Source organism: Teleopsis dalmanni, chromosome X (assembly GCF_002237135.1).
Source record: "Teleopsis dalmanni isolate 2A chromosome X, ASM223713v2, whole genome shotgun sequence".
NCBI lineage: Eukaryota > Metazoa > Arthropoda > Insecta > Diptera > Diopsidae > Teleopsis > Teleopsis dalmanni.
The window spans coordinates 89,878,693-89,902,501 of record NC_051848.1 but is presented as its reverse complement, the minus strand read 5'-3'; the positions used below and the strand labels follow the sequence as shown (position 1 = coordinate 89,902,501).

The window sequence follows — 23,809 nt, the reverse complement described above, 5'->3', positions numbered from 1 at the left end:
CATATATTTTTGAATGTCATAACAAGGCCATTTAATGTTTTGCGAATATATATTCCGTTCAAAATTAACCAAGATACAGAGTGTAAAAGTATCCAAAAGAAACCTTTTAACAAAAATTTTACTTATTTGGTTTTTGTATATGTGCAATTTAATGTTTTGTGCACTTCATAAATAAACATTTCAAAATCTTTACAGTTCTAGCATCAACTCACAAAAATATAAATAATTTCGCTTTAATTGATTTAAATATCATAAAATTTCAATAATACGATTTTGAATCTTACCGATTAAAGAATGTACTTATAATTGTCCTGACTACAAACAGCAAAAAGATTGAACCTATCTCCATAATCCAAAATCAAAACAAAAGGCTAATAATTAGTGGAGAGTCGGCTCTTCCGTCTCTTCGAGTCCATATACTGATCAAGAAGTTATAAATATCAGTTTTTTGGAATACAAGTTAAGTTAGTTTAATATTATAAAACTAAATAAGAATGAGGGATTGTTCGAACCTGATTTACTATTCCATTATGATAATCTTAAAAGAGGTTATTTTATGGTTTCTTGATCCTGCATTTACTCTAGGGTGTTATTTCCAATTAATATTACTTATACAGCACATTACATGTCTGCTATTAGGATTTATAAAACTTATTATTTGAAACAAGCAAGGTATTCTAATTAAAACTACAAGAAGTAATAAGAGTTATAAATTTTTTTCAATAAAAATATATAGATCTATAATTTATGGTATTGTGAATACAGCCAAATCAAAAAAAAAAGCGAATGGAAATCAATTTTTTACATTAAAAAAAAAACTACTTGAAAATAAAGCAACGTTTTCTTAAAGCTATTACTCGTCCTCCAGTTCTCTTAAGTGGGTTAATATTGTTGCAGCTATCGCAGCATTTACTCCTCTTCATCTTCCTCTTGAGCAACTTTCGTTTGCTTTCGCCTTGAAGGACCGCGCGTACGTTGTGGTTTTTTAACCTTGGGTTTTGGATTTTCCAATTCTTCTAACTCAACATCTGTCAAACGATCCTTGTACCAATCAGCACTATAAGTACAAAAATAAATTATTATTATTTTAAAAGAATTGTATTTAAATATTGTGATATCACCATTCTGGTACTTGTCGAGCCCATTCGCAGTGTTTCTTTTCATCGTCGAAGACTTGTCCCAACTTGCAACCATTTCTACGTGGAATTTCACCATTAACACAGACATAAAAGTATTGACAATCATCAGGATCAGCGTAACGTGGGTGTGTAACCGCAATAGTTTCATTTACCTTAGGACACTCGAACTCAAATATATCCTCCGACTTACAACCGGTGACACCAACCTCATCCGGCCATGTACAAATACCAGTTTTGGGATTGAATACAAGTCCTACAGGACAAGTAATCATATTAAATTGCCCATCCACACAATAGTAGAATTTATCACAGATTCCAGCCTTTTCATGACCAAAGTAACCATTCTTTCGGGGACAATGCTGCGATGGTTGTGGAGTTTCTAAATAATTTTAATTAAAAAATACAAACATTATAAAAACATTATTTGGTAATTAATTAACAAATTCTAATTTAAGTATATATAATCTGTCGTAAGGTCAATAAGAATGAATTGATTTAATGAGAGTGGTTAAATAGGTAAAAATTGGTAAAATATTGAAAGAAGAGATATTAAATGACAGTTCTGCATGCAGACCCAGGGTTTGCATTTAGACATAAAATTAGACTTCAACATCTTCTATATAATTCTTGTAGCAGCTGTTAGAAAAAGGAGAATTTTCTGATCTTCCTTTGTATTATAAGCAGTTTAATGTTAATAGTTACATTAAAGAACTACAGATTCATTCATAGTGCTTAAGAATCTTACCAACACAAAATGTATGAATGATAGTTAAATTCTAAAACTGAATAAAGATTCTCATTTGTTGCTACTATAGATTTTAAATTATGTATTTCTATATACATATCAACATTTCGTGACATTTGAAAAAATATAAGATAGCTAATCCATAATTTGAATAAAAGTAACATCCTACTTTGAATTCCAACATGCTAGAACCAAATAGCGAAATTAAGAGATTCGACAAATCTGACTAAAACACTCAAGCAAAACAATTTAAACACAAAAAATTATTAAGTGAAGATATTTTAATCATATATCAACTTTTGCAAGCTTAATGTATACTACTACTCACAAACCAACTTTTAAATAACTTAAAAATTCCAACAAGAATTGTTTTTCAAGCCACTTGAATACCAATCATAACCTTAAACCTGAATCTGAAATTATTTTAAGATATATTTATTCGTTAACGAGGTTATATGTCTGAAATAGAATACAGTGTTACACTGCCTTCAGAAATCAATCAATCGTTAATTTTACTTTAATTGAATGTAATAGTTAATACCAATCAAAATAAAAAAAGTGCCATTCAGACACTAGTATAAGATCGGTAAAAATATACCAATAGAGAGACTCTCATTTTTTATTTACGTTGACATCGGAATACCAACTCCCTTCAGTAACTTCGACTAGCAACAGTTGATGCGTGTGCTTATTTATCTGTACACCCCATTAACTACCATAGAGCGTTTACCTTTCCATTGGATGTATCCCTTGGATATATGGATAAGGGAGTGGATATTCACACAGTTGTGCACATATGGTATTTATTTGCGTAACGTTAAAATTTATTCATTGTCAATTTAGCTAAACACATAGTGGCCAAACACCTCTTTGCACAAGTAGACTGCACACTATAGTCTACTCTCACGCGGTCACCCATCCCTCATTATTGTCTTCATTCTTTCGTTAGTAATTCATTCAAGCAACAACCTAGTTCGTTTAGTGTCCTTTTTGCAAAACCACAACAATCAACAACTTTAATTGACATTTGACTATCAGAAAGTCAACTTCCACTCGAACGGACCGGGCCATACCGGGCCAGACCATACCACATCAGACGAGCAATAGTCGGCGCAAACCAACACTCCATTCCATGAAGGGGATAGCATTCAAGGCATGTTACTGTTGTTGTTATTGCTGTGACTGTTGTCCTATGTATTGTCCTTTTGAGTTTTTGACATGTTTTCTCATACATTTTACATGCACTAAACACAGCTCCATTCAACGACATCAGCCAGGCATCCCTTGAATTTAGGATTGTGCAATGGTTATTGCTTTTAAAATGTTCGTTTATGTTTATAGGCTGTGGCACATTGTTGCTCTTCACTTCATCTTTGTTTTTGTATTTCCATTTATAAACGAGTTGCTTAATAATTTCCGTTTTAACCTTTATTGTTGCTTTACTGGAAACTACACTAGCAATATTTTCTGTGATGTTCATGTGATGGACTTTGGGAAATACCGAAATATTTCATTATGTTCACTACGCTTTTCGGGTTTTTTTTATATAAAATATATTGGTTTTTTTTACTCATATTTGGCCATTTCTTCACGTAAGCTACCATGCAATAAGTAACTTTAAGTAAGATTTTCATACCAAAACTATGAAAGACGTCAGCGAATCTTGCCTTAGGTATCTAGCTAACTTCTTTCGTTTAAAAATGTGTTCCAGGTGCAAAAAAGTGCTTCTACGCGAATTGAGGTCGATGGCCAATTCCGGTCAATATTTAAAGGGAACATTTGACATTTTGGATACAAAGTGAAAACCTCAAAATTGCGCATTGAATCATATAATAGATGAATAATACACTACATACAGACATAAGTATAGCAATAATCGGCTTCAAAATATAAATCTTTCTGTTACTTCATATTAGTTATAATAAAGCATAAGTTAAGTCATTCCGTCAGTCGTAAAACGAGTCTGTGATACTGCATTTAACTTCAAATGCTGAGTTTCTGGAATTTAATAATTAATTTTCATATCAGTCTCATATCATTCTTTCATTTAAATGAAATTCTTTAAACTAAATTGAAACCGAATTGGGTTGCAGGAAATACTTGCAATTTTTCTCTAATTTTATTAAAAATTTCAAATCCAATTTTAATAACTAATAAAATGGAAAGAGGATATTTTAGTATTGAAAGTGCTTTATATGAAGTTAAATACGTAAAATATCTGTCTTCCTTCGTTTTTCTCTTCACCTACAACAACTGTTGATTCAGAGACAATAAGTGAGGACCTAAAAACTTTCTATTGGGATTGAAAACATGGATATGATATTTTAAAAAATTTAACCTTTGTTTTATCACCGGCTTTTTAAACACTGACCTCTCTGTCAGTGTTGACGGATCGATCTGTATATAAACTTCCGCGGCATATTGTGTGTACATGTTAATGCTCAATAAACTATTTTAAATATGAGAGTAAAGGGACTTTTTAAATCCTAACATGATATTATGTATATATGAATAAAACACAATAGTTGTACATAATGCTAACATGTATGTGTATCATGTATTAAATGATCCTGCATATCTGCGCAAATTGATCTAAGCCATTTAGTAATAAGTATTCCAAACGTAATAAAAATTTTATCAGTTTTTTTAATATTTTACTTAAACAAAGTTTCACATCTACTAGGTGGATTGATGAGTACTTGGTATAAGTAATAAAAACGCATTTTTTTGGAAAATTATATTTTATGCTTCAATATAGTCTTCTTTTACCTCGACACATCAAGTCAAACGATCTTTTAACATGTCGATACTTTATAAATAATACGACTTATCAAGTCTTTCAAAATATACCTCAGTTTCCCGTTTCACTTTATCATTTGATGCAAATCTCTCTCCTTGGAGCCAACTTTGTAAGTTTGGAAACAGGTAATAGTCACAGAGAGCCACATATCGAGAATACGTAGGGCATGAATTTTTTTCTTCGACAAACCAAGAAAAAACTACCAAATTTATTCTTGGTTTTCTTATTGAATAATAATCTGATGTTATTGTGTTTCCTTTTCCTAAATAGTCTATGAAAATTATTTCACTTAAATCTCAAAATACGGAAGCCAAAATTTTCCAGCTTATTGTTGAGTTTGTGATCATTTATTTGGGTTCACTAACCCCGAGCTCTTTCCATACTCTGATTTGATGTTTTCCTTCAGGTGTGAAGTAATGGATCCATGTTTCATCAATTGTCACTACTGGAGGCTAACAGTCAACTAGATTGTGCATAAACATTTTCAAACAATGATTGGAATAACGATGTCGTTGTCGTTCCTAGTCAGTTGTTAGCAAACACGACACCTATCTTGTCGAAAACTTTTTCATACCGAAATATGTCTCTGCTATCTCACGTATTTTAATTTTTGGATCAGCCAACCCAATATCGTGGACTTTTTAATTGTTGTTTTCAGTTGAGACCTCTTTTAGACGACCTGGACGCTCTTAAATTCAGTGTTAGTTTTCAGTTTTTAAATATATTACATTGAAAGTATAAATATCCATTTCTGATAATAAAAGTTGTATATATATTTTCTCTTTTTTGCTTATTGAAATGCGAGTTAGTATCTAACTTACGCTTATTTATAGAATTGGACTCTCTTAAATCAAATGCGCTATATATTCCATCGCAAAGACATGCAAGACTTATCATCATAATTTAATGCTGCTCTTGCTACAATGATCATCCAAGTGGTCACAGACACTTGTATAACACTAGTTTTTTAATAGTGGAAATACTGTAAACTATAAACTAAAGATTAGATTGCAAACCACTTAATAGTCTAATAACTTGCTTACAAAACAGAGTTTTGCACAATTCGCTTTTCTTGTATTAATGGTCTCAGAGCATTCAGATTTATATTATAACCCAAGTTTCCCACTCTTACCCAATTTTTACCCAATTATATCTTCTGTCAAAAGTCAGATCTAAGTATTTCACAATATCTTCCCATTCTATTTCTACATTATTAACTTTTATTTTCTTTGGATTTTGGTTTCATCGTCTTGTACTGTACAAGACTTTCATTTTTTCAGCAAATACTCTAATTCTTCAGCTTGGGAATTATGTATTAAGTCGTAAAATCTCGTAAGGCAGCCTATACTATAATATTGTACAAAAAAAAGATAACTTGAAAATGCGTTTAAGTGTCTGGTATTTAGAACGGTTCCAAAATTATTATCCGATTATATTACACAGAAATCAAAAATATATGATTGGATCTATGACACAGCATAACTTGATATTTTGTAGTTATTTTCTCTTGATTTTAGTCAATTATAAAACTTTTCCTTAAAGAGCATTTTAGGCTTTATTAAAGACTCCAGTGGGATTAAAGCTTATCGTGATTTATATAATAAGACAATCGATTTTAATAGATCCTTAGGAACGCCATTATAGCCTAACCCAACTTATAGTTTGATATGTAACTGTAATAGTAAAGACATGATATCCACTTTAAAAACGGGTACAAATTAGAAATATTTATTGATGCTGCAATATTTAACGAGTTTCTCCCTCACATATTGAAACCTGAGTAGTCCGCTGGGTAGCCGTTCAAAATAATATTTTTATACATTTTTTCAAAACTTTGCATAGTAAAGTTACTCACGTAATTTTGAACGTTTGGTGCAATCAATATTGTAAGGCAAGTCACATTTCTCCTCGATGGGACTGTAGTCGTTAAAAACCATACCATCAGCACAAAGACGTTCTGTAGCCACACCATCACTGCAATTAAAAGAATATTATTATAAAACAATCACTCTTTTTCTGTTTTAAACATATATATGTATATATAAATTCAATATTATATTATTTTTTTTTTAATTAAAATAACATATTACTTTTTTAATTGAGAACTATAAGGATATATGCACATGACCGTAACAAGGAATTTATTTCTGTTAAATTGAGCATCAATAATTTCTTAAACGATGATTTTCACAGTTTTCTGAATAAAGGTTAGCAAATTAAAGCCTTTCAATGGCAGATGTGGAGGAATTTAAGTTAGAAATCAAAACACAAATATTTAAAATGTAAATAAATATAATAAATACATACAATATAACATTTTTTTAAAAAATATCTATACAGTAAAAACTCCCTTAAGTAGGTCTCAAAAAATAATAATGATTAAAATAAGACAACAGTGATATCTGTATTTTTAACGATGTAATTATTCCTAACTCCCTTTAAATACTACAGAAATACAGAGTACTAAGCACTCAAAGCGGACGGAAAAAGCTTTATTGTAGTTTTAGCACTGTGAGTTGTACAGTGAAAACTCGGCACTTCAATTGAAGGTACACGTCTTTTGAGTGGCGTATTATTCTGAAACTAAATTTTGTTTGCAAGTTACGTTGGCAATGATTTCATATCTTTTAGCATTATACCTCTCTTGTACAGACAGAAATTGTCTTCACTGTGTTTACTTGTATATTTTTCTATAGTTATATTTTAAACTGACCTGCAAGCATAATATTTGTCGCACTGTTCTCCATCAGGAAAGAAGCCATTTGCATCTGGGCACTCTGTCGTTGGTTCGTATGCTTCTTCTGTTTTTGGTGGTGTAGTTGGTCGCTTAGGTAGATGGCGTTGTGATGTTGGGTGACCCGCACCTACACGAAAATTCGAACGCTGGGCAATAGCAGAACCTGTAACAAATAAAATTCGTCATATATAGCCGAAATCAGGAAAACAAATAGTATGTAATTATAGTCCATTAAATATCATTAGGAAAGCAATTGAAAGCAACTGTGATTAATCAAACGGAAAAACTATATCAATTTTTAAGGAATCATCGCTCGACGCCAATATGACGCTGTAAAGTCTTCGGATAAATTAGTTTTTTTTATTTATGTCCTCATTTCGAGCATTTCATTTACGTATAAAATTTCTATCTGACATGTTAACTGGAACTGGAAGTAGCAATAGAAATATTCAGTGTTACTCAAGCAGTGGCAACATTGTCATGAAGCAGTTGTCAGCACTGAAAGTGAACAATTGTCAAAACAAAGATATCAGTGCATCCACATCAGCGCATATCTACAGCTCTAAAGCAGTGTTTGTTTATAAAAATGTAATAAAATGGAATTGCAACGAGCAAAACTAACAAAAAATAACAACAATGGAATAATAAATGGAAGCGTACGAGATGCTAAAAAGAAAAATTCCTGAAATGAGAGTAAAAAGTATGTGAAAGGAAACAATTACTAACAAAGTCAGCAGTGACAAATATTGGCAAAAATGTTTTTTGTTCACATGCAACAAGGAGCACATGACGCATTTACTCCATGTCCAACGTCCTCTCACCCACTTCGAGGACGTGGGCGTTCTCACTGCAAGCGGGCGTTCTGCATACAGCAGACAGTTTGACTGACAAATACTTTTATAAATATTAAATTAGCTAAAAGTAGAATAATACAAAAGTATTATACAGAAGAACATATTAAAAAATAGCAAAGCTTGAATAATGCAATTACTTTAAAAATCGTACATAAGGGGCTGAGAATATGTACAACTTGCCAAGGAAGTGGCGATGATTACATATTCTATTCATAAGGACATTTGCTGCGACACGTTTACGTACTTTGTTTACTTCTAGCAACAATATTTTTGCAAAAGAATAACTGCAAATTAATCGATGAACTTTCAACAAGCACTCAATCCTTTACATCATTCTCACTCTAAGACGACGTTGTGTTATTTGTAAGCTCATGCAAAGCCATTGCGAATACTCGGAAATGATACTTAGTTTACTCATATAAGGACATATGAATTTCATAAATTTCAGTTCAATCAAGTACATTATTCAGAGAAAACTCAGATAGATTTACCCAATCAATTTTCAAAAATATCATAAAAAAGTACAATTTTGCAACATTCTAATGCCATGCGATTTGCTTTCATACATTGTAATTGAGCAAAATTAAGTGAATGTGGTGATTACTATTCTAAAAATACAAAAAAGGAAGTGGTGACATTTTAGTTTCATTCTCTACAGCATAAAGTATTCTGATCTTAATACAATGTTTGAGCTCCAAAAGGGAATATTGCACACAAATAGATTTTCATAATCACAGCTTAAGGACTTTACTCCATTTTCACAGTAATGGTTCAGACAAACATTAAAAGAACTTTATAATATGAATTCACGACAAACAATAATCCGCTTCATTTATATTCTTTGGAATATACAGATGTTATAAAGTTATAACATCTAAACTACTGAGCCCAAGCTTGTTACATACATGAGGGCTGACGAAAATTGCAAAAAACTCGCACCTATTTAGCTGACAAACCAATAATGACAGAAAGACCAAAATTAATTAATTTAATAGTTCATTGTCTTGTTTATGTGATGCAGTTTCATCGTATTAATGTGATTGCTTTGTATTTTGCTGAAAAAACACATGTGGTCATCGTTCGAGCCCTACAACACCTAAATGTGCACAAATCATTTGTGTGTCTTACCATAGCTTGATACCGTGATACTGGTAGCATTGCCTGACGCCCAGGAAGTGGACCAAAAAAAATAGTACCAACACCAGAAATGATTCGTAAAGTGAAGAAGCGAACTGTGCGAAACCCATGCCTAAGCTGTAATCAAATGGCAAAGAAGCTGAACGTATCACGAGAAAAGATGGAACACATTTCAAAAAGGGCTTGGATTAAAGCCATTGAAGTTGAAAAAAGTGCATGATCACACTGATGAACGAAAAAAGTTAGAGTCGAAAGAGCCAAAATGTTGGTTCGTTTGACCAAGGTTGTGGGTTGCCGCAAAATGATCCAGTTTACTTGTCAGAGAGGTCTGTCTAAAAGTTAGAGATACTAATGGCCACCAGAAAGCAGGCGCAACCGATGGTGATGGTGTAGACCGTCGTAACACGGTTTTTCATCGACCGTGGGGTAAAAATAAACGTCCAAATCTATTGGAATTCTATTTTAGAGGGAGCACTAAAGCCCTGGGCAGATGAGCATTTCAATTGCATGCGTTAGTCAACCCAATATACCATCGCACAAAGCACACGTCAACCAAGAATGGCTTAAAAACAACGATCCGTGATTTATATCTTCAGATAAACCATGCTGTCGAAAAAGCTTTAAAAGCCTCAGCGTCCGTAAGCAAGCTGATGGCAAACATTGGTGGACTAACCGAAGGTAAACGAAAATTGCTAATGGCAGTAGTGAATGCAGTACTACTCTACGGTTCGGAAATATGGTCAAACACCTTACAGATTAATCAAAAGTGCAATGCGTTCCAAACAGTCCAGAGAACAGCGGCACTCAGAGTAGCATCAGCTTACCGAACGGTATCCGGCACGGCAGTTCTTGTGATCAGCAGCGCAATACCCATCGACCTCTTGGCCATCGAATGGAGGCGAGCATGATTAAGCTGCCAAAACAACGACAACAACAGCGTGAGCACAAGTTACCAGAAACACACAATGCAAGAAACTAGTAGTAGGTGGACTGCAAGACTCATCCCCGATTTAGTGGTCTGAACGACAAGAAAGTTCGACGAGGTCAACTATTACCTGACGCAACTCCTCTCTGGGCTCGGGTACTTCGGCAAGTACCTGTACCGGATGAATATTCGAGTACAACAGAGTTGCATTTACGGCGCCGCAGAAATCGACGTAGAAGTGGCCACCATGTTCATCTGATATAAACCCATTAGATTTCTCATTCAGGGGTATTTAAGAAAGTAGGGTTGGTACTAAACAAAGCCATTTGCGGGCAACGTGCGCCAGCTTCATTGGTTATTTGAAGATCAAAATTCATACAAAAGTTGGCCGTAGTTAACCAAAATTAATCAAATTAAAAACTTAAAATTCTTTTCGCATATTTTCATTAATCTTTCATTAAATTTAACAAAAATAAACAAAATAGAGCATATTACTTTGTTGCAATTTTCGTCAGTCACCCTGTACATGCTATTCCAACATCTTGGGTTGGAGTTTAAAATTAATTTGAATAAATAAGAAATCCAATTCGTGAACACATAGTTACTTTAGAATACACCATTAAATCAGTTTTGCACTTAATTACTTACAAAGTTAACTAAATACATCAAGGCAATGTATAGTGTTCATGCAGTTCCATAAGTAAGCTGGAATCTTACAAGAATCAATCTGATTGTAATTCCAGATGGATCGTAGTCTCAAAGTATTAATTCTTTGGTTTCAGTTCTCTACCAGATATTTTTCTATTACATTGTATTCAATCATTAGTCATTAGTCAAGTGTAACCAGGCCTCTGTTTTCGAAGTTACAGGAAAAGTTGTGCTCATTTTTTAATACAACGATATTCAAACAGCACAATATTCACCTCACTATGCAATATTACTTTTGACCTTTTTACATCACCCATTAAATATCTGTCTAGAATACTATAAAAGAGTAAACATGCAAATCGGGTAAGGAATACGCACACGGCAAGGAAATATAATCAAAAAAGTTTGATTTTTTAAAAATCGATTTTGAAAATGTTTAGAATCAAATAAAAGATTTCCGAAAGACTCGTGACTAGCTACTGATGGATCCTCAAAAATACATTGTTATACGTTTTTTTGCTATATTATATTAAAAAAAATATTCTATGTTTAAAAAAATTCAAACATCAACATCATCGTCTTTCAGAATAGAGTCACGGACTAAATCTTATTTTTTCAACTTTAAAGAAAACTATCCCATCCCAGTGTAAAAGTATTATTTGTGAGATAAATCGATGAAAATTGAAGCTAAAAGATGTAAAACACCTGTTTTGTCATTAATAGTAGAAAATTACGTCTAGAATTAAGAAAATATATGAGTCCTTTCCTTAAACTGCATTAAATTTGTTTTAATTTAAAATTCTGCACCTTTTGTTCCCGTCTGTACAATGTTAACTTAATTTGAATTAATCTTTTGAAATATTTTTCATCCATATTAACAGAGTTGGCCAGCTGAGTTCATCATATATCAAAACTTCAATTTAATTTATAAAAATTTTTAATTAATTAATTTCTATAGCTTTATTTTTCTGTACGTACATTCAATTCTAAATTTGCCTACTCCTATCAAGAAACCATTAAATTGATTAATAAATTCAACGCTTCGCTTGGAGCATTTTCAAGTAAGTTCAATCTGTCCCTTCATTGTTGATTAAATATCTAACTAACATTTTTCTATGTTTAATGTTTTAAAGAATATCAAAACATGCCTAATTTTGCAATTAATCGACAGTGCGCACTATTCACTATCGCTACCTACATCGTCGTATTTCTAGCCCTAATAATTATATGTTTATGGTTTAATTTACCAATGGAAAATTATGAAATTCTCTATATTCCTGTCAGATATTTGATGTTACTTTCGCCGGTGGTTTTTATCATTGGTTTGATTCTATTGATATATTTTCTCTATCCAGAACTAAATAGCTCACGAATTGTAAATGTAGAAGACAGACCAGTGTCAAACATAGGTAATAGACCATTGCTTGAATATTCGGATTACTCCAGTGAGGAGGAGAGCAACAGTGACTACAATACGATTGTAATGAAAGAACGACCTAATCGATTTTGTATCGATTCCGAGGAAAGTGACTCTGAAAGTGGTACGTGTGAAGTTGAAGTTTATCGAAATCCTTATTATAGGAAGGTTTGTGGATAATTAAACACATTCACTCGTATTTGAAACAATAATGATTTCTCTATTACTTTGTAAAATATACTACTATTTCTTTTTATTAGAAACAACCCAACAACAACATCAAGTTATCACCCTCGGCGGTATAACAATGACTGGACTGGACACTACGGAATTGTGAAGTCGACAAATAGTTTTTACAATCTCCTTATTGTGTTATTTAAACTTAAATTTTAATTAATAAAAGTGTTTCTTTTACAAACCTTATATTGTCTTCTGTTTTACAAAAATTTTGATTTTACATCTACTTTTTATTATTTTCGAGCTGAACAACTACCTTTATACATAATGAATATAGTATATATGCTATCGCAGTACTATTTCTGTGTAATAAATCTTAAAAGTGTGAGGTCACCAAAGAAAATAAGAAATCTACGTACCCGGAAGCAGCAGCAGCAATTGAACCAGTTCCACGAAACAAAGCGACTGCTCCACCAACTTCATTAAAAGAAAACGTTTCAATTGAGAGTTCTACAGATGAAACCACAAATCATTTCATATCATAAATTGAATTAAATGGTTTAACCAGAAGTTTACATATACCAAAAACTCAGTGATTCCCCAAAAATATGTCACAAGAAGAGTAATGCTTATTCTCATTTTTTGAAAAAATTCTATCAAATTCCATTAATTCACAATGGCAAAGAACTTCCCACTATACCATTAAAACCTATAATGAAGTCGCGGAAGTTTTGAAGTTAATTCAATACAACGAATTCAATTAAAAGTACAATCAAAGATAACAAAAATGTGGAAATCTGATTTTAAAAATGTACTCACACGTAATATTTCTTTTTTTAAGGGAATTATAATTGTCACTGGTCTGCAACGTGGTTTTACGGAATATTGTTGTTTTCTGTGTTTATGGGACAGCAAGCAACAAAGGATCATTTCATATGTTCATCTTCACCAAAAAGAAAAGTTCACACAATAGAAAGTCAAAATACCGCGAATAAAGTTCTTATTGAACCGTGTCAGATAGTTTTGCCACCTTTGCATATAAAACATGACCTAAAGGCCCTGCAAAAAAACGAAAGCCGTGCTTTCGAATACCTTATTGATTTCATTCGCAACCACAAATCCGAAAACTGTGTTGAGTAAAGAAGATTTGAAAGCATGAACTTCGTTTAAACAAACGGTTATCGGCTTTTTCGGTATCGAAAGAGATTCACATTATTGAGAAGTTCTTTCATATTTAATTGAAAATTACAAAATTCTTGGCACAACTACGTCTCTGAAAATATATATTTCTTGCACTCTCATGTGAATTTTTTTCCATTTTTTCCTTGGTGCAGAAGGTGATGAACATAAGCATATCTCTGCAATAATAAAACGATGTTGAGGGCATTAGGATGCAAAAACTTTGGGAGATTATTCTTGAACAATTATAAGAGAAACAAATCCTACACATTAACATAACTATAAGAAATTTGCTAAAAGCACACATATACCGCATCATAATATATATATATATACACTTTGCAATAATGCCGTTCCACGTTCGACGTTAAACTTTCACTTTTATTTACAATATATATATAGTATCCAATACTATATGAGCAGTATGACGAGAGAAGAGATTTAAGAGAAATCAAAATAACGGTTTTTCGCAAATGACTCGAAAACGGTACACAGGAAAAAAAATCGTTGTGATTTTCGAATTCTGCAGAAAATTTCATTATAGAAAATATATGTCTCGTCTTTGGAAATTTTTGATTGTAAACTAGTGTAATTAAAGAAGACAACTTGGTATATTTCTCTTGACATCGATGGAGCGCTTAGAAACCTATTTTATACAGGTTAACTTATTGTTAACGAAGGAAAGTAAAGTGAAAGATTTGAAAGTTGTTTTCACGCGATCGATATAGCCTGGCGCATACAACTGACATGTAAAAAAATATAAAAACCGTTTTCTTGCTATTATTTTAGCAGAATTAAGATGAAATTAAATTGAATGGCGCTATCAGGTGGGACTTAGAATGGTGCTACAGATCTTCTAAAAAGAAAAATAATATGATAATAACAAGTAGGTAAGACATCAATAAATCCAAATCTGCAGTATCACGTGTTAGAAAAATTAAAATCCAACTAAAATCTTATAGAATCTGCATTTCTTTGTTTAATCACGAATAATGTGATTACGTTATGTGGCTGACAGGTTCACAGTTACAATCCATTTTGTGTACACTCAAGTGTATAATGATATACAAAATAGGTTGTGAAGGGCAAATAGTAGTTACAATTAGTGTTTAGGGATTAATTAAATGACACTTAAAATATCAAATTTTGATGCCAAAGTCTATGCAGTCCAAAGTGCACATTTAGTATCTTAAATAAGAATACTTCTATGCACACCACCTTACTTCCCATCTTATACATGTACTTGTTTGTACTTATGGTAAATACGTAGAGTTTGTGTTCCTTCGTTATTTCAAGCAATTTGATATAATGCTCCTCATGTCATCGTTAGGATTTGCAACAAAAGTTGTAAATCTTTCCGCAACTCCCATACTTGCAATTATTTGAAATATAGATAATAGCTGATGATGTTAAATGTTTCTGTTTAATTTCATTGAGGAAATATATATTTGAATTTAGCAATATTTAGATAACTTAATGGGTAATTTTCAGTCATACAATTAACGTACCTAGTCATGGTCCAGTTCGGCATAGAATTCTGACATAAAAGTAGATCACTAGTAACTTTTCTTAATAATCTTAGTGGTTGATTTAAAAACTGAAAACTAAACTAAACAGAACTAAATTATGCACATATCCAAAGAAAGCATAACATATTAATTTTGGAAAAAGTTCTTTTTTGATGAAAACGATTTCACATATATATATTTTGCGTATCCTAGATGAAAACTTAGTGCTAATTTCCTTTATTTTTGGAATTTCTATTTGATTAATGAAACGCCAATTAGTGCCTAAAGCTCAATAGTGTTTGTGATTTATTTGGTGATCCACTATAACAAATTTTCCATCGAACAAATGTTCCAGAAATATAATTTGAAATTAGCATATCTTCCTGACGGAATATATAGTGTATTTTTGATTTGAGAGCTCACGAATTGTAAATGTAGAAGACAGACCAAACAAAAGACAAGATCAAACAATTTCAGCGTTTTAACTCTCAAGTCAAAATTCTGATGTTTGCAGTTTTTTTTTAAATACGATAAAGCACCATTGCCAGGTCTAGCTTAGGTCTAATTCTTCTTGTTATCGTCATCTCCCAGTGAAGCATAAGGCCTCCACCATTGTTCTATATCGGATTCTATTATTTGTTTCTCTGCATATATCACTCCAGGAATAATTGGCTTCTCTTAGTTCTTCTATGCAATTGTCCTCTTCCAAGTTTTAGACGGCGCTCCAAGTCGACGGCTGCTTTGAGGATTCCACTTCAGTGTTTGGCGTGCAATGTTTCCATTGAGTCTACGGAGATTGTAGCCTATTCAGCACCATTTACGTCTTTTTATCTCAACAGTAGCAGCTGTTTGTGATGCGGTTGGGCCATCATATTTTTAATATTTGTCGTAAACATTTGTTCACAAAACTTTGTATTTTTATATTAATCTCTCTTGTTATTTTCCAAGTCTCACAGGCATAGAATAGCACAGACTTTACATTGAAGTTGTAAATGCGAAGTTTTGTGCAAGTGGAAATTTAATTAGAGTGCCACACAACCGCAACATGCCAAATACAGTTTTGACTTTGATTAAACGAAAGTCAATGTCTTTGTCCGCGCCGCTCTTATTTCCGATTATGCTACCTAGATAATTGAATTTATCCACGCATTCCAGTGCTTCTTTTTTTTTTTTAACAACTGGTGAAAAGTTTAAGCTGTATCCTCCAGCCATTACTTTTGTCTTGTTGCGATTAATCTCTAGGCCGGCGACTACTGTATTTATCCTAAGCATATCAATATTTTCTTGTAAGTCTCTGATGTTATGACTGAGTAGACAAACGTCGTATGCATATTCCACGTCTTCCAGTTGCATGAATGGATTCTACTGGATACCTTTGTTGCCTATTAAGGACGCTCCCATCACTTCGTTCACCACGAAGATAAATAGAAGTGGTGATAATATACACCCTTGCCTTACTCCGGTGGCTACTTCAAATGTGTTTGATAGCAACCCGTTGTGCAATACTTGACATTTGAATCCTGCGTACATTCCTTTAATAACATTTATTATTTTGGTAGAATTTGTTCTTTCTCTAAAATATTTCAAAGAAATCCTCTATTGACATTATCAAACGCCTTTTTGAAGTCAATAAAGGCTGCGTATACTGTTGTCCGGAACTCGTTACATTGCTCGAACACAATGCAGACTGTGTTGATTAGATCGACGCATGAGCGGTTTCCCCGAAATCCGAATTGATTTTCGCAAAATTATGCCTCGATAAATATTACAATCTTTGGTGTCTCCCATTTTGGGGATTTTCACTAGGGCACCTTCATTCGACAAACTGAGTAAGGATTCCTCGTTCCAAATTTTTTGAATAAGTAGAAGCCATATTGTGGCTGTCCGTTCTATATCGCGCAGCAGTAATTTAGCACAAATGTTATCGTTTCCAGGTAAATTGCCGCGTTTAAGATTCTTTATAGCAATGATGACATCGATTTTTGTTGGTGTTGAGTAATTTATTCCAGATAGAGTAATATTACGTTCAGGTGGTATTTGTTGATCTGTACAAGGCTGTAGTCCTAGCGGATTATTCAATGTTTCGGTAAAATGCTCAACCCATCGGATCAATTGTTCTTCTGCTGATGTCAATAGTTTTCCATCTCGGGCCGTAATGAAGCTGTTTATGTGGACTCGTCCGTTAGGAGTTGCGTCTAATTACTTATTTATAAAGCAGAATTTTATTTTTCAAGCTAAACTTTCCTTATATTAATGGTCTTAGAATATTTAAAGTTATATTACAACTCATCTAGCCAACCGTTATATTCTCTCTCAAAAGTTAGATTTTACATTATATTTGTGATCTATTTCCAAATTACTGACTGTTATATTTCTTGGGCTTTGATTTCTTTGTCGTGTACTGAACATAGCATTCAGATTGTCAGTATTTGCTTTAATTTTCAATATTCAGAAATATTGTCATGATATAAGACACTTTATTTTGTAATGTAATGTAAGTTAATGTAAGACATTTAATTGAAAAATTTTTCTCTCAAAAAATGTTTAGTGATTGGATATTTTTAGGTAAAGAATATCTAAAACTTTTGGTCTAAAAACTTTTTCTGTTTGAACAACTATATAATTAAGCCATTTCTATATATATGTTCACACCTTTTCTATCTTTACTATATTGAGAATTTGTAACATTTTTATTAAATGTAAAACTAAATATTAATTTCTCAGTTATTACTTCAGATGTGACATAAATGCACTTAATCTACTTCCTTGCTTTCCACTGCAGCATTGCAGCATTGCAGCACTGCATTATATTATGTCAATTATTCATACAAAAATATATCTCAAGGTGAACAACAAAGGTGGAATCAGTAACACGTTTGCTCCCAGATACAATCTAAAATTCATATCGAAATAAGATGTAAGATACGAGCATGTAAAAAACAAGTAATTTTTTTGTTTTTCAATTGCACCGAAAGCAAAGGCACCAAAAATCCATTTACTTCGTTAATGGACATCTCAACAAGTGCGTATGCGGAATGTGCCATTGGACGCTAAAACATCTCAGGTTAATGCGAAATACGAGTACGGCCGGTTAAACTAGATCTCTTTTCATTGGCAAAATGTGAATCCGTACGTTTCTGTTAGTTACTTTTGCGTTTTGTTCGTACGCTTATGTCAAGTTTAAAAACAGTGCAATAGTGACCGAACCTAGGTGGGGTAATGTCACACATGGACCATTAATGAAACTGCGATAATACATATATACTGATACCCAATAAAACCTGAAGTAATTGAACGTTAAGTTCATCGACGTAAATTATAAACAAAATCACGTATGGATAACCTCAGGCAATAAACCTAAAAGGGTTTCATTGAAAACTGCTTCTGAATTTGTAGGAAATCCATTTTAATAAGAATTGCATGTACGGAATAGCGCAAATGTTCCGTAATTGAGTTTCAAACTGCATAAATATAATTTTTGCTATTTCAATTAAATTATTCCTTTTTTTCTTATTGTATAGTTTGTATTAAATTAACGTTTTTACAATAGTCTTATAAATATTTATGATCGTTAAACACTTTCACTTTTAAGTTCATTCGAAAAACATTTGTTTTTAAAGAAATATAAATTTTGTAATATTTTGGTAGAGGAAGATGAAATTTTTTTTATACTTATATAGTATATTTATGCTATAACATGATAACGTAATAAAATAAATAATTTTTGACATCTATTATAGGTTAGTATACTGAGAGATCCGTGGTTCATTATGCACGAATCTTACCCGGCTCTGTAGACAAAAATTGTTTGCTATTAAAAACAAAAATTTTTATTGAATAAAATATTTTTTTAAAGAATTAAAATTTATATTTGATAAAACATTTTTTTAGAAACTTGAGATGTCGAACTAACCATCAACATTTTTTAGCAAAATATTTTTTGGTAACAAAAACTGAGTTCACAACTTTATGAATAGCAAATTATGAAAGACCACCCCTATTACTGACTTACTAAAAAAATTAAATACCATATTTGATCAAATTTTCACATATAACATAATATTTATAAGAAGATTTGCCCTGAGATTCATATTAGTTATTCCCGCAAAACTATAAAGTGATTGTGTGAATTAGATTTGGGTGCCGTATTAACAAAACAAGGTAGAGTTAGAGGGGAGAGGATAGAGGATAAGTAGAGGACGAAGAAGTCAATTTTAAAAAACTAAATATTCTAGCTTTAAACTTATTAAACAATATTCCTCTACAGTACTATGATAACATCAGTGTCAGAGCATAGTTCGCACATATGTGGTACTTTGAATTTAGAAGAACTTCAAAACTATCTAGAATCAAAACAATTGCATTAGAAATAAAATCAGACACATTGAACTCAGACATATTATTTTATTAAAATATGTTAAAGGTGTTTGAAAATCAGTTGTTGCATTCATATTTGGTTTGTGTATGCATTTTGGTTACAAAAACAATAATGTTTTGATGGGACTTTGAAGAGTAAACTTGAATATTGCATACTCCATGTGTGGAGAGCATTTATACATTGACGTATAGTTAGAGAAAATGTAACGCTTTCAAATGTATCGTTTACTCAATTCAATTATTCTCATTTGCAATAACAATAAGATTGAAACTAGTTTTTTTCTTTAAAAAACATATAGTGTGGATACAACTTACTCCTAGTGTTTCATGGATAGTACATTTAAAAGTGTATATATGCAAAAACCATATATATAATATATATAAAGAAATGTAGTACATAGGCACATATATTTCTTTCATGTAAACAGTTATATATATGGAGATATATATGCTTATATACATTTGCTTTCAAACCCCACTTTCAGACCTATAAAAGAACTGACAATTCAAATTATATAAAATGCGCACTTTTGAGTTCAGCGTCTTATTTCATCCCGTACACTTTCTACCTAGAGAACCCTTTTTTATAAATTCGCCTTTCATTCATTGTATTGACTGTGTGTACAATCGAATGAAATTATGAAATTTATCACTCAGTAAAGAACGATTTTGGGATCTAATTCTAAGAACAAGCGCGTCTACCTTGCGGAACCCAGTGCATATATGACTAGCCGTCATGACTAGCCGTTAACAACCATGTATCATACATTAAGACTGAAAAGTTTTCGGAAATTCTCATTTAAAATTCGCGCGCTGTATATTTTTCGATATTTTAAGTTTATGTAGTTTGGCAGCACTGTCCTTATTTACTATGCCAAAAATGAGCGCGATCTGTCAGACAGTTCGTTTACGGCAGCTGTTGAAACCAGTTCACCTCAGTAGTGCGTTGCGAAATGTCTTCGACGGTCGTACGACCGTCCTGGAAGGCTTTGTACCACTCATAAACTTGAGTTTTCGATAAAACTGATTCCCCATAAGCCTTTTGTAGCATTCGCAACGATTCTGCACACGAAATTTCGTTCGAAACACAAAATTTGATGCAAACTCTTTGTTCAATATTTTTTTCCATTGTTTTTTTCGCAACGCCCTACTGAGGTGAACTGGTTTCAACAGCTGCCGTAAACGAACTGTCTGACAGATCGCGCTCATTTTTGGCATAGTAATTAAGGACAGTGCTGCCAAACTACATAAACTTAAAATATCGAAAAATATACAGCGCGCGAATTTTAAATGAGAATTTCCGAAAGCTTTTCGGTCTTAATGTATATTTTATATATATATTTTTAAATTAAAATTCTTAAAAATAAACTCTATTTGCGCCGATATTTCGCTTATAGTTTATAGTCATTTTCACTAACGATGTATACTTAGGAACTTATCTCGAAAAACGCGAGATTACATAGCAATACCAACAATAACAACGAGAACAACAATTCCAATCAATACTGATATGAGCAATTTAAATAATAAGTAATCAATTGATGAAAAACTGACTATTAGCATTTAGTGCTTTTGGATCAGAGACGCCTTATTCTAACCACAATCTCTTTTCAAACAATTAAGTATATTTTAATAAAACGTTTTATTAAAAATTACACATTAAAGGTTCGTTACGGTAAAGTATTAAATTTATTTTAGATCAAAATACGCCACCAAATAGTTTTTAGAATGGTAGGACCATTTTCAGACCCTAATAAGTCAATCGTAACTTCAATCGGCTAAAAAATTATGCTTGAACTGAACTCTATAACCGAAATAAGTACATACATACTTAAGTAAATGTATGATCACTTTCTCCTGGTAATCTATAATGGCATACATGAAGTAAAGATGTTATATAGACCAAGGAGATCTATTTATTACTTAAATTTTTACATGCAAGAACTTGAACCAAATTCGAAAAATGTGTAACTTGATTTCGAAACATTTCGTCTTACTCACCTATTACCAGAGTGAATATACATAATTTCAGAAACGCCATTTTGAATGGTGATGTGTGTTTCAAAACTGTAGAATATAAAATGTTAAGTATTTATTGAAATAGTAAAGCAATTTAATTTTTTTTTATTTAATTATTTAAAGCGTTTTGAATAACGCGTATTTAGTTTTTCTTAATCTTTAACAAAACTTATTTTTTTTTATTTTTAAGTAATTTTTTCTAAAATATTTTTTAATTCGTGGCAAATTTGCATTTAAATGATTTTTAACTTTGCACCTGAATTTTTTCTTTCTTTTGCACTTTTTTCTATTTTTATTTTTTTCTTTTTCTTTTGGTAATAAACACTACGTTCCTCACTCTGCACACTCACACTGAAGACTAGAAGCCGTGGTAGGTTTATTCCATGTTAAATATGGACTGGCTCTCGCTGCCTTCTCCTAACTGAGTGTGCATGAATTCAAATTTTCCTCACTTCGGCTTTTGGTAGAAGTTGTTTTTTCTTCGCTTAATTCGTTTTAGCTTTAAATCTTGTTTCTCTTACACGTTCGCGCATTTGAATAAAATCACGTTTTGATAAAGATTTCTGGTTATGGTCTCGAAAGGCCATGGTGGTAATGGCGTGGTGATGGCCTGGTGGCATGGTGGCATGGCGGCGTGGGAGGTGTTACACAATAAATGCAACTGTTAATATTGTGTTTAAGTTGAAGTTGAGTTTATGGTGTTGTTGTGTTCATTGTTGTTAAACCTTTCAATTGTTGAGATTTGTTGTTGTTGTTGTTAGTCTGTTTCGAATTTACCGTTCGGCTATCCAAACCACCTTCGTGCGCATGTGCGAATGCTTTTTTCGTCACTAAGTTCAGTTGTGATTAAAGCTGATCACTGATCACTGATCTCCGGAGATCTAATTTACTTTGTTAGTTAAATAATTTGCAGGCGCCAGTGTTTTTCACGGTATATACGGTACATAACATCAATCCCAAACAGATCCATAGATGAACAAATTATTAAATTAGGTCATAAACCTTGATTTAATTCAGATGTTTTCGATGACATGTTAATGCTATATATTTTTTCAGCATTTACCTTATAATATTTATAAATCATGTTTTTTATCTTATATATATAATTCTTCTGTACGTGTGTTGACAGTGAACTCCTCCTAAACGGCTGAACCGATTTTGATGAAATTTTTTGTGTGTGTTCAAGTGGATTCAAGGAAGGTTTAGATTCACAATTTGGCCCACTGGATAATGTCTTTTTAATTAATTTTTTATTTTTTGGTATCCATATACATTTATATTAGAAATTTAAAATTTATCCATGCTTACTTTGATTTGTTTAAAAAGTTTAAAATATCTAAAATGAATCTTAAAATTGCATAGCTTTAGTGCATTTAAATTCCGCAGTATAATTATAGGTATAATTGTGAATCTAAACCATCCTTGAATTCACTTGAACACACACAAAAAGGAAGAATTATAAAATAACATACAATAACGTATATATAAAGGTATAAATAACGTACAAAAAAAACAATATGAATATGAGTCGGATATCGACTATTCGTCACATTTACGAATTGTAATCGGTGCTATAAACAATCAGTGCCAACACTGTCATGCACTCAAATACAAAGGTGAATCGGCCGGTTTCTGCTGCGCATCTGGAAAAGTTGTATTGCCACCATTGAATTCGCCGCTAGAACCATTGAAAGCACTATTGGCTGGAGCTACATCTCAATCTAAATTGTTTTTTTCGTAAAATTCGCAAATTCAATTCGTGCTTTCAAATGACATCATTTGGAACAACAAAAATCGTTCAGAATGAGATTGGTCGCAATTTTCAATCAACGCTTAAGATTCAGGGCCAAGTGTATCACCAAATTGGTTCTTTAATGCTGATGCCCAATAATGATCCCAAATTTCTGCAAATCTACTTCATGGGTGATGAGAAGCAGCAAATAAACGCACGTTGCCAGTACAACCATATCGAGCAGATGGAGGAGCAAGAAATTGTGGGTATTTTAGAACCGTTTTTAAAAAATCACAACCAGTTGGTCCAGTTGTTCACTACCGTTTCAAACAGACTGCTAAACGACAACTATACAATCGTCATCAAAGTACCATCTGGGCAGCACGCGAGCCGATATAATGCACCGATTATTAAT

General features: G+C 32.3%; 1 protein-coding gene across 1 annotated transcript; it reads right to left on the bottom strand.

Moving 5' to 3' along the window:
* Window positions 1-697: 697 nt before the first annotated feature.
* On the bottom strand, window positions 698-22,018 carry LOC119661889 (protein obstructor-E). The gene is made up of 6 exons (XM_038071393.1): window positions 21,919-22,018; window positions 21,645-21,710; window positions 7,398-7,584; window positions 6,540-6,658; window positions 1,122-1,518; window positions 698-1,057 (listed from the first exon to the last, which is right to left on the bottom strand). The coding sequence occupies exons 2-6, from the start codon at window positions 21,682-21,684 to the stop codon at window positions 910-912; spliced, it is 891 nt and encodes a 296-aa protein (XP_037927321.1). The 5' UTR covers window positions 21,685-21,710; window positions 21,919-22,018; the 3' UTR covers window positions 698-909.
* Between the last annotated feature and the right edge of the window lie 1,791 nt (window positions 22,019-23,809).

Bases quoted from the DNA above. Each gene is read 5' to 3' on its own strand.
- LOC119661889 (XM_038071393.1), bottom strand. From the start codon at position 21,684: ATGGCGTTTCTGAAATTATGTATATTCACTCTGGTAATAG. The intron at 1,519-6,539 runs GTGAGTAACTTT...AAAATTATTTAG, and splicing joins CACCAAACGTTCAAAATTAC to AAACTCCACAACCATCGCAG. The intron at 1,058-1,121 runs GTGATATCACAA...TTGTACTTATAG, and splicing joins GCTCGACAAGTACCAGAATG to TGCTGATTGGTACAAGGATC.